At 34.0% G+C, this 12,486-nt stretch overlaps 1 protein-coding gene across 3 annotated transcripts in view; it reads right to left on the minus strand.

Moving 5' to 3' along the window:
• The window catches only part of MTDH (metadherin), a 59,725-nt gene that overhangs the window by 28,080 nt on the left and 19,159 nt on the right, over positions 1-12,486 (minus strand). For all 3 annotated transcript variants that reach the window (XM_090283538.1, XM_090283537.1, XM_090283536.1), the window contains exons 3-5: positions 2,710-2,794; positions 1,796-1,972; positions 316-381 (exon numbers count right to left, since the gene is read on the minus strand). In XM_090283538.1, coding sequence (XP_090139664.1) covers positions 316-381; positions 1,796-1,972; positions 2,710-2,794 — 328 coding nt within the window. The remainder of the gene's footprint in view (positions 1-315; positions 382-1,795; positions 1,973-2,709; positions 2,795-12,486) is intronic.

Consider the following 12,486-nt stretch of genomic DNA (forward strand, 5'->3'; position numbering starts at 1 on the left):
TTCTTATCTCCATTGGCTAAAATGAGGCAAGCCTAAAATGAGGCAAGCAACAATCAAAACTGCACATAAACTATTACTAGAAGAATGTTTTCAGTAATATGGAGGAGAGGCGGAAACAGCCAGAACATACTGAAGATGGTTAGAAGCAAGAGTGATTTTACTTTTTATCTATTTTCCAAAATTTCTAGACTGTGAATTAAAAACCATTAAGTCTTTCTTTTTCCTTCTGTGTTATTCATTTCAGGAAAGAAACATGTATATATAAGTTCCTATTTCGATGGGCTTTCAATTTAAGTTACATTTAATTTCTCTCACCCTGAAGTGCAGAATCTCCTTTTCCAGACTTAAAGTTGCTAACTTGCACATTTAGATGAGAATCACCTGGTTGAAATAGAAATAAAATTTATTTAATACTGAATAGGCTACTATGCACATTAAATTAGGAGTAACATACAAATTAATTTTCTTACTACAATACTTACAATAAATTGCTCCTTCAAGCACTAAATTCTTACGCTGGAAAAGAGCCGTTTTTACTCACAGAGTATTTCACATGGCCTTAAGGAATTGAGTTCTTTAGTTACAATATTCTTAGTCAACTAAAATATGAACAAAAAACCTGGATATTACCCAAGTAAATACAGTCTGCTGTTCCATAATGGTTATCAAGATTCTTCTAAGTAGGAACTGGAGAACTGGGCTCTGTAATTGGATTCAACTTTGCCACCTATTTTGCCACCACAATACCAGCTGCTGTTTCAACAATCCTGGAAGCAAACACATCAACTAAAGAACTTTGCCAGTATTTGGGACCAGGACTTTGGAAATATGGCAAGAGGTGAGAATATAATATAGTATTAAAAAGATACTATTTTTCTGACACTAGAAAGCATAATGATCACAATCTATCAAAAAACTAGCACGACACAGGATTGTGCTAGCAAGGAAGACATGCATAAGACAACAGAAAAAGGTTACCAACAAAAAAACACTAATGTATGGCTAAGAGGTCACAGTGAAAATGGATTAAGTGGAAGTCATTACTTTATCAAAGCAATAAATTCCACCAAGTCGGCAGGCAAAAAAGTAAAAGGTAACAAGGCTGAGAAAGTGGTGTGGGGACAAGTGCAGGGTAAGGAGGTAATTAATAAAAAGGTAAAAAAAGGTAAGTCAATGCCTTGGAGCAAGTTGAGCAGTATTGCTCAGCAGACTGATGTCTCCAGGGTAAAAATGATGGCAATGTAAAGAGCTACCAAGAAGCCATCAGTATAAGATAATTTGAGCACTAGAGGTACTTGGGAAGAACATTAGGTCAATAACCTCTGAAGTTTATCAATCACTTATGGCATTCTCAGAAAGTTAAGAGTGGTAAGAAATCCAGGCAGAATCTGCACCACCAGAACATGCTTGTTTCATCTTGGGAGTGAAAGCACTCACATGCAGAATGGTGACAAATGATTGCATTTAACGCATTGTCCACTATAAGCAATGGAGACGTAAGAGAGTTGGGGCAAAGCGATACACATGAGAAAGAAGAGGCAACATTATTTTCTCATGTGACTCAACACACAGGCAATTTTAATTTATTATGCCATTCCTTAGGGAGTATGTAACAAGTAACCACTGCTGGTATCAGGTAGACCAATCCGTGGTCCATAATGCTCTCATGAAGAAGGGTATATCAGTATAATGATGGAGGCAGTTCAAAATATCAGATTTTGACTTAATGATATTTTGTATATCATATTAAAAGAAGTTGGATTTGATGTAGCACTCTTATGGCCCACTAATATACCTTTATTCTTCTTGGAACCAACAGGAAATGATGTAGTTGTAAGTTGCTCGGTGGTAACTGTGATGGTATTTTCTATCCCAGGGATAGTTGAATCCAATGAACCAGAATCAGTCTGCACCTTATCACGTTTACGTTGCTGTCGTTTCTCTCTGTGACTAATTTTAGTTTCCCAGGCTCCTGACATAGCCCCAGAAAAAAAAATGTTATTCAGTAAAGGGGAAACAAAGAAGTTGTAGGTTTTTTTTGTGGAGGGAGAGGGGGAATGGAGCAGTGCACACAAAATAGCATGATAAATTTAGATATTAAATTAAAAACCAAGAGTGCTGATTACATTAATTTATCTTAAGATTTATTCTGATCTCATTACATTGTTTTAGGAAGCAATTATTCATTCTCATAATTTTCTATCAAATCTGCCATCTATAGTTTAGAAAAAATGATATAGAAGTCACCTTGTATATCTTTATTTTGCTTGATAAAAATCAACAGGAGAACAGGAGAGTGTTATATATAGCTACTAATAAATGGGTTTATTAGGTGATAACAATAAATGGCTTACTCAAAAATTTTGTACATAGCCTTCTCGGGGTAACATATTTAGGAACACTGAGGAAAAACCCAAACCATATTTCTGGGAAACAAAGACAAAACAAATGGCTTTTCAACTACTCAAGATATTGAGCTAGACGTTAAATTTCAAGGTGGTTCCTTTTAGGAAAAACAATATTAGATCCTTAAATGATTAGATAAAAAAGTATTTCTTAACAATGTCATGGATCTGTGCATTAAGATTTATAGTAATTAAAAAGAAGACCTAGATAAAGATGGAGCAAAACAAATGCAGCTTTGATATAATGAACCTTGGTAAAAATGGAATAAATATTTTTCTACAGCCCTTTCACTTGCTCAGGTACCTTCATCAACTTCCTTTCCATCATGGCGTGAACTGTTTTGCACTGCTTTAGCATCTGACTTTGATTTCTTCTTATTTTTCTTTGACTGAAAGTAAAATAAAATGTTACTTAATATTCCATGTTTTTGAAAAAGTAGGAGTCAGTAAAATACATAATGAAATGTATGATACTAACAAACAAAAAAAATAAATGTTTGATTAAAAAACTTAATATACTAAGATGGCAGTAATATGAGGTTACCATTTATTGAGCGGTTACTACGTGCTAAGTACTTTACACTCATTTTATTTATTCCTTAAAAAAAAATGGAGAACGTATTATGCCCATTTTAGAGATGAGAAAATGAAGATCTAGAGATGTTAAGCCTTAAACAGGTTGTTCTGGGTCACATTAAGTTAGGAAATGGTAGAGTAAGATTAGGAAACAGGTCTATCTGGCTCCAAAGTCTGTGCTCTTAGACATCATGCTAGCCTAACTTAAATCATAAATAAAGTACGATAATATGGCGTTTTTAAAGCACTAAAATAAAAACCTACTGCTAATGTTCAGAAGAAAAATGATGTACTGATTATTGGTTTCATATTTCATAAAGCAGACTGTTGGCATACCCTATGCATAATGAATTAATGAGTCAACTGTACAAAGTAGATAATATTTTTTCAGTTTCAAAACAATGTGAAAATACTTAGGATTTGTATATGGTAGATGTTTAACAACTCGTTTAAGAAAAAGAATATACACACAAGATATGAACAGTTTGGAATGGCCTGCCAACTCCCTTCTGCTAATGTTATTTTCTCCTTTCAAAAGCAAGCTAATAACTTCAGAAAGTCATGATTTTTATATTTAGATAAGTGTTTCCAGAGGATAATAGTCATAAGATAGTGATTTTTACTTATACTTTGTGTTCACTCATTTAACTATTGAGATTAGCTATGTATACATTGTTGTACACTATCTTAAAGTTAAGTTTATAACTAAAAAGAAATTGTATCTTCATAAGTCTTTTTATGGGTAAGCAGTCAACAGTCTGAGTAAACAATAAATGACAACTAATTGCTTTCCTACCAATAAACTACTTGCAAATATTCTCAAGTGGCATGACCTCTTAAAGGTGATTAAAAATTGTCTTTTTCTGACAATAGATGTAAATAAAAAAACATTAAATTTTTTTTTTACATTTCCCACAGCTGATCTGCATTTTTTTATTTCACTGCATGTTCTTATGCTCATTAATATGTATCATGTTTAATGTCCTACTTTATTACATCTACCAAATGAGGCTCATATCCAGTTTTTAAAAATTAAGGTATCATCCACATACCGTAATATTTACCTTTAAAGTATATAATTCAGTGATTTTTAGTATACTTGAAGTTGCACAACTACCACCATTATCTTTTCATCATCACCCAAAAGAAATGTGGTACCCATTAGCAGTCCCTCCTCACTAACTTTTCCTCGCTGGCACCCACCATGAAGCTTCAGTCTGTCAGTCTCTGATATCCATTCTTAAGTAAAGATAACACACTGAGCATTTGTCAACACACTGTCTATAGCACATGGCCAACTTTTTCTATAAAGGACCAAATAGTAAATATTTTGGGCTTTGCAGGCCACATGACTCTGCATGTAGCAACCACACAACTCTGTCACTATAGCATGAAAGTAGCCATATACAGTATATAATTGAATAGGTATGATTGTGTTCCAAAAAAATTTTATTAACAAAAATAGTCATGTGGCTGGATTTGGGGGACTGGAGTTTATCAACACCTGATCTGGAGCAGCACTGTCCACCAGAAATATAACGCGAGCCACATAGGTAATTTAAATTTTTCTAGCAGACACGTGTTGAAAAGTTAAAATAGGTAACTAATTTTAATAATATACTTATCCCAAAACAACCAAAATGCTCTAATTTCAAAATGTAATCAATAAAAAACTATTAATGAAATAGCATGAAAAAAGAGTTCTTGCCCTGGCTGGTGTGGCTCAGTGAACTGAGTACTGGCCTGTGAACCAAAGGGTTGCTGGTTCAATTCCCAGTCAGGGCTCATGCTTGGGTTACAGGCTAGGTCCCTAGTTGGGGGCACACAAGAGGGAACCACACACCAATGTTTGTCTCCCTCTCTTTCTCCCTCCCTTCCTCTCTTCCTAAAAATAAATAAATAAAATCTTAGGGGGAAAAAAAAAAAAGAAAGAAAGAGTTCTTAAATAGCAACATGTGGCAAGTGGTTACCATATTGGACAGTGCAGAACTAGAGGAATTAACCTAAAGTGGTACCCCATTTTACAGATAAGGAAACTGAGGTCATAAAGTGATTATATACATTGTCTAAGATCATAGGGTTTATTAAGTGGTAAAACCAGAACTAAAATCCAGTTCTGATTCCAGAGCCTGTTCTCACAAACACTCTGCTGTTCTCTTTCTACATTTAATTCCAAATATAAATTTTATCATGAATTAGCTATGTGATTTGGGGCTAAATCACTCTAAGCCCCTTTCCCCAACTGTTAGTTGGCAAACAAAAATTCCTAACTAACCTCACATAAATAAGTTTCTTTTAAGGATTAAATAAGATGTGAAAGCAGATTGGTAACGACAAAACAGTATACGTAAGGTTTTTTTAAAGAAGGGAAACTATGAAAAAAGGATAGAAATTATATTCACACTGAAATACTCTGTGATATGTCACTAAAATCTGCATAAAAAACAAGAAAGATTATCTTGGTTTAGGCTTTAGTATTGTTTGATTTTATTATTACTTTTAAAAGCAGCTAACTAAAAAATATTGCTCTCTCAATTGAGACTTAATAACATACCATTAAAGGCTTTAAATAAATACGCATACATACTACTAATTTGCCCCAGCCATCCAACTGAGGTGAAGGTCTTACTTCTGAGTAGCTCCACAAAATCTAACATTTTTGAAGGAAAACTGGGAACACATACACAGTTTCGGCTCCCTTGTTCCCATAGTTCTCCCCCGCCCTCCCCGCCCCAACTTGTTGTCAGGCTCCACTATGGATCCAGGTGGGGTACTAAACTAGCCTTCCTTGAATGGTCTTTAGGCAATCGAGATTTATTAAATACCTACTATGTGCCATACATTGTTGTAGACCTGAATAAAAGTTTCTACTTATGGAAACTGTGCTATAATCTAAGAGGAGAAACAGACATGTACATGAGACATTAGGAGAAATTCTTATCCTCAAGGGCTTCCCTCACAATGTTCATCTCCCAACACATCTATACCAGTCCAATTAATTTACATTCCCATTAAAAAATTACAGATGCTTTCTACCATCCTTATATGACAATTAAAGTGTTCCACAAATTAATCTCAAACTTGTATTCTTCTATTCACATACACAATCATTTGGTTCCAACAAGACTGCCACCTCGAAACATCCCATCTTTGCCCAAGTTGCACTGACTGAGGATTCTCTCTATAAAATAAAGTGCTGCAGACAGGGTGTGTAGGGTGATTTTCTTTGTCCCCTGAACCACCTGTCCCCTACTGAGGTTCAATACATGAAATGACCTGTACTCATTATGTTTTCTTCCTTTTTTTATTGTAGTTTTTCCATCGTTATTTTTTCTTAATCCAGCTCAAGTTCCACCCCATTTGCTTTATCCTTGTCATTTCCCCCCTTTTTCTCTCCCCTAAGTACATAATCTCGAATCTCTAAACATTTAAAACTGCATCAATTTTGCCATTTGTCACAAACTTCCTGTGACATTTCCAATACTGTGCAATGTGCACGTGTTCATAGTTTTTCTAATGATAATATGAACTTCCTGAAGGCAAGAGAATAAGACATTTCATTATATTTTCAACAGAATCTTTAGTTCACTTCATTTGAATGACTCATGATAGGTTCTGACATACAAAGACGAAGAAATCTGTTCTTGAGGAAGTCTGTAGAGCATTAGATACTAGCAAGGACTCAGATGTAGCACGAAGCAAACTACCCTTAACCCAAAACCTCCAACATTATTAGAAACAAACAGCACTTTTAAAACATTAGAAGTATTCTGAAAAATTTATTCCTACCGTACAAAAATCTGTAAATCTTTTCCTACTGGCTTCCATTATAATTTCACATTTTGTCTGTTCTCCATCTCATACACACAATACAGGTTATTACAAAAGATTTACACTATAATAGTCTCATTAAAAGAAATCTGTCAGTGTTACATGTTAAATATACATGTATATCTATGAATGCATAATATAAACAAACTATTCCTGAGAGAAGAATGAGTATATAGATGTAGATGTGAACAAAACCAACTCTTTATCTGTGTCTTCCAGATTTCATTTCATTTTTAAGTTTCATGCTGTGACCTTTGACCAACTTCACGGTCCTCAGCAAACATATCAAAGCTTTCTAGTTGATGATTATCTGTTGCTTAAAATGTAGCTATAAATATTTTTGTTAGCAACAGTCGGAATGGCAAGACAACTGAGATAAATAGCAAAATTGATGATAGTATCGATCATAAGCAATCATTTATCACAAGGCCATCAGGAAGTATGGCCCCTTGTCCCTTTGTCTTTTCAATATGAGTATACAAATTATACTATAAAAAAAAGGACTGTACAAGGGTATGGTAGTGAAGAATATTTGTGCAAAACTCTGGCCCAATCTTCTAGCAAGTAAATTACCATATGATAAATTCCGTTATAATCTATGGAGTTGCCAGCTTCGTCTTTTAATTTGAAGATAACCTTGTTTTGGTGGCCATAATGCCTTTCCCTACCATCAGACAAATGAGTTAAATGAACAATGAATACACTACACAGTAGGTACTTAGTGAATTAGGGCTCAAAATAATATTTGCACCTTGAACACCAAATGACTCCATTTTCAAAAATTTAGACAATGGAAAATCCTCGATAAATAAATTAGATCCACTATCACTAATTTTTAAATTGCTAAAGAATATGTACAAAATAGGATGGATTGATAATTTCTTAGGAAATTGGGATGTCTATGAAATTAGTTTAAAAATTCTAAAATCTCATTAGAAAGAGTAATCCAAAAATGCAAATAGGCAGTGTCAGTGCTCAGATGGCAATCCATGTGTGGAATACATGGTAAGCACATGAATAGAGTATCTGAGTAAGTATACCAGGTAGAGGGGTTTGCTGTTCACTCTTATAGCAGTGGATTAAATACGCTTGTTGTTCTTATACTCTTATGAGAAAAAATTGAACACACACTTCAAAATATTTACTTGTAAAATTTATACATATCCTTAACTAATAGTGTATAGATTTGTGTGGGGAACCACTCCTCATGGTTTAGGGAATTGTAGCCCCGGCCTGAGCATGACCTGCCACAGGCACTCTGGCTGTGCTTGTCTTTAAGTCTCAACAATGGCTGCGTGGGAGACATACCCAAAAACCATTCAGAGGGTTTCTGTGGGGATTGCATTTAAAGAATATTAATATGCTTTAGAACTTTCTCTGCTTTTCTTTATCTTATAATTAAGTATAGACAATCTCTAGCAGAGGGTATTTGAAACCTTGTACCTAGTGCCAGTGTGGGGTCAAGATGTTTAATAGACCCTGGCACAGACTATTCATTGTACCTGCTGTACTGGAACTTGTAATCAGTTATTGTTAATTGTAACCTTGGTACCTGAAAGCTATTGATGGTTTATTAATATTGATTTTGTATCTCCCATGCGTATCCTTCTCAATAAAAAGCATGACGGACGAAGGTCTAGCTGCTGTTCTCCACTAGAGAGAGCAGTCACCTTCCTGTCCTGGGTAAAAGTTATTTCATCAGACATAATAAAATGTCCTAGGTAAGAGTTTCTTCCGCTGTGGTCACGAAGACTCTGCTGGACAGAGCAGCTTCCAAGCAAGCCTAGGGTGTGTGAGGCACCTCCGCCTCAGATTTGTAAAACTATTTTTAGCAAAAGCAGTATGATTGACTATGCTTCATCATTTTTGAATAATCTAATTTTTCAACCTCATCCTCTAAATATGCAAAAGTTTTTGTGGAAATTTAACTAGTAAAACTTACTCTTCCTCAACATCAATCAGTTGTTTTTACAATTGCATTTGAAGGTTCTATTGTTGGGGGGTATTGTTAACAAATGGTTCACTAAAAAGATTTATAAAGTTAAAAAACTGCTTATATTGCTCTAATTACCCAGTTGAGTCTCAAAATGATTCTATGAGGCAGATGCTATTATTGTCACTTTATAGATGAGAAAAGGGCAGCAGGAAGTGACGACTCAACTCCAAGATCACATAATTAAGTAAAGTGCTGAAGCTGGGATTTGATCTCATACAAGTGTGCACCAGAATCTAGGTCGCTATGCTATTTCTTTTTTTTTTTTTTTGTCAGAAAACTTTTCCCAAGCTGTTAAATTGTGCAGTTATGAGAGTTTTCACAAGTAACTAACAAATCTTTTAAAATAACAAAATTACATGATGTGAACTTTTCAGAATACACTCTGTATTGCATGAGTTTCTTTAAAAAAAAAAAAAGGTTATTTTATGATACCGTTAAACTTTACTTAACAAAAAAGGGACAGATTAAGTATAAATTTTCCCCAAATGTATCTGCTAAGTAGACAACCATTTATTATTATAAAAATATTAGCGTGCTTGAAACCTTTGATTTTTTAGTAAAGAAAATAATGCATGGTTCACTGTTAAAGTTGTTTCCTAAACTATCTTATAACCAAATAAATATCTTATAACCAAATATATATAAGTATTTTGCCATTATATATAATCAATAAATCTTTATAATATAAAAGATGATGATTGCCACCTTGTCCTTACTATAATTTAAAGCTCTGGTCTTCCAGTTTGCAGTCTGGCTTTAACCTCTTTGTCCATAGTTTACAGAAATAATGTAGTGAATGAATTTCATGCATGGTGCTCTCTCTCTAACCTTATCTCCCTACCCTTCAAATTTTATTTTCCTGGTTTACATCCAGTCCAGTGGCCCCTCTATCAGTGGTTTATATTGTTTTCCACAGAAAAATTTTAAAGTGATTTGCTGAGACTACATCTTTGTGCATATCTCCTATTTTTAACAGCTCACAAAAGTAGTTCTTCATGCATTTCATTATTGAAATGAAATCTAGTAAATTCCCTAAACTGTAACATTAGAAACATCTGTACTTTCTCTCAACTTGCAATTTTCTCTGCTACTGATTTACTTAACTCATCAGTAATGTTTTTATGCTGCACCCAACAGTACATGCTAAGGAAGGAATGTGTTTTGGTTCAATGTCATATTGTTTTTGCTAATTTTACCATGGTAGAAAGAACAAGTGTTTCTCCATGGCATGTCTTTCTCTTTAAGCAAGAAACCTCAAAAGAGGCTTCTAAACATTTATAATTATATTTAGTAAAATTCTGTCTTATTGAGTACTGCATAAACAAACATCTCTAAAAAAACTGTAGAGGTCTGTTTTCACATTCTGAATGCTTAGATATCCTGCTAATTGGAATAGTTTCAGAATATCTTCAGCTAAAATCTCAAGGCATAATATATACATGAGCAGTTTCTTACCAAAAGTAGAAATACATTCCTATTTCAAAAATCTTTCTTGATAATTCCAATTTTTGGTGATCAATGTTTAAATCATCTTAACCTCATGATGATGTGGCTGATAAATGTTCTTAGAATATTCTTTTGCTAGTCATTTACTTACATTATCATCAGTTACAATCTATAACTTTTGGGCAGTCTGTTTACTAAAAGTTAGTTCAGTTTAGACCGGGTAATACAATAAATTAACCCATGGAATTGAACACACATGTTGCAATTTGTCAGGCTATGCTACAAGCAAAGAACCAATGAATACTTTTTCAACTGTAACTCCCCATTCTTCTCAGGATCCCTTCCATATAGTCTTACTAACTCCTCTAACATCCCAAATGAGGGTGCCAATGACTAGCCATATGTAAAATGAGCAAAGCTTAATTTGTTTTTGCAATTAAAAAACTAAATATACATAGAAAGTCTAATATTTTCTTCCTGCATCCCAATGGATCTTCTCGTATACTCCACTTTGGAGACTATGGTCTTAGAAACACATGCTTAGGTAGTTCTAAGACTAAGAGTAATTTGTTCTCAGATTCACAGAAATTAAAGTATCAAAAAATTACAAGTAGGTTATCAAAGAAAATACTCAAAAATGACTTCCAGAATTAAGCTCATCATTTACCTTTAACTTCTTAACATGAATGAGTATTCCTAACACTAGACAATACACAAAAAGAAAGTATTATCACTTATTAGAGTTGCACAAAAAGTAAAGTTGGCAGCAAAAGTAGATCTACTCAAATGGCTAACTGCTCTCTTAGCAGATTTTGCTATTCTAAAGAACTGCAAAGTATAAAGAAAGGTAGGGCAGTGCCCAATTTGTGCTGAAAAGATCAACTTAGAGAGTATGACCTAATATTTGTGTAGCATCAAAACTACCACAAATGGATACTGTAACAAATTTTAAGTTAAGTGATACTCTATTTTGCAATTAGCTACTTACATGATAAATAGACAGGTTCTGAATGTAATTCTTATTCAGTTTATTAATTCTTGATTTTGGAAAATAGTGATCCTTAAAATTTTGGTGAACGGACATCTGTAATATTTATAGCACTATAATCATCTACAATTTCTGCCAGTACTGTCAGGAGCGATAACGGAAATGGAGCATGGAAAACAGGAATTCTGAGTATTTTCTAAAGCTTAGACATGGATATTATGATGCTTTAGTAGTCTGCGTGCTCGTGGCTGGTGTATAAGGTTTTTCCCTAACCCACGGCAAAAACTGTTTTCTGGTATTTTTGTTCTTTCTATATCTGTTGTGTCAAAATGCCTTTTTTTTTTTGGTAATGGTGACAGTGATTTTTAAAACTGTACTTGACAAAATTAAAAATTTTTAGCAGTGAAATTTATTTTGAAAATTTAGCAACTGCCACTTGAACACTGAAAAACCATTGCTTTAGGATTAATTTCATCCACTTTCTGCCTCAACAAACATGGCAAGTCCCTATTTTATATTGCTTTCCATTTTGGCACTACTCATTTTCCTCACTCGTTTCAAACATATAGATGAGTTGGATATGGTTAAATGGCAAAGAACAGATGGTCCAAGGGGCATACGAATCACATTTCTCTTCTTTGTCTAACTGAAAATTCTTAATCATAGTAACTGATGATACAATGTCAGGATAAGATTAATTATGAAAAGTATCACAAACCCTTTTAAAAGTAGAAAGGTCTCAACTGATTAACTCCTTTGGGGGGATGTAATTTAAATTAGTCAAGATTATTCCACTCACTACTATTCCGTTACATTTTCCTGAATGGAAGTAAAGAGCAGAATTGCAGGAACAAGAAGCGCGCAACTTTCACTTTTCCTCATCTCCTTACCCTGGTTAGTTATGTTCTTTTGCAGCACTTATCACCATCTGACAGTACAAAATATACTTGCTTGTTTTTGGTTGTTTGTCTCACTATAAAACTTCATGAGAATAGTGACTCTTTTTTCAACCATTTTAGCCTGTTTTATCAACTGTTATATTCCTGTTGCCTAGAATAGTACCTTGCACACAGAAGACAGATTAATATTTGGTTAATCAACAAAAGCCTACAACTACACTGCATTACTTTACACCCCTGTCAGTTGAACTCACTGTCCCCCCAAATAAAACCTCTGAGCTACTATATTTGTATACGTGATCCATCACTAGAGCCATTAAATTATTTAAAAATTTTGCTGTGAGC

Source organism: Furipterus horrens, unplaced genomic scaffold (assembly GCF_987537825.1).
Source record: "Furipterus horrens unplaced genomic scaffold, mFurHor1.1.pri manual_scaffold_7, whole genome shotgun sequence".
Classification (NCBI taxonomy): Eukaryota; Metazoa; Chordata; class Mammalia; order Chiroptera; family Furipteridae; genus Furipterus; species Furipterus horrens.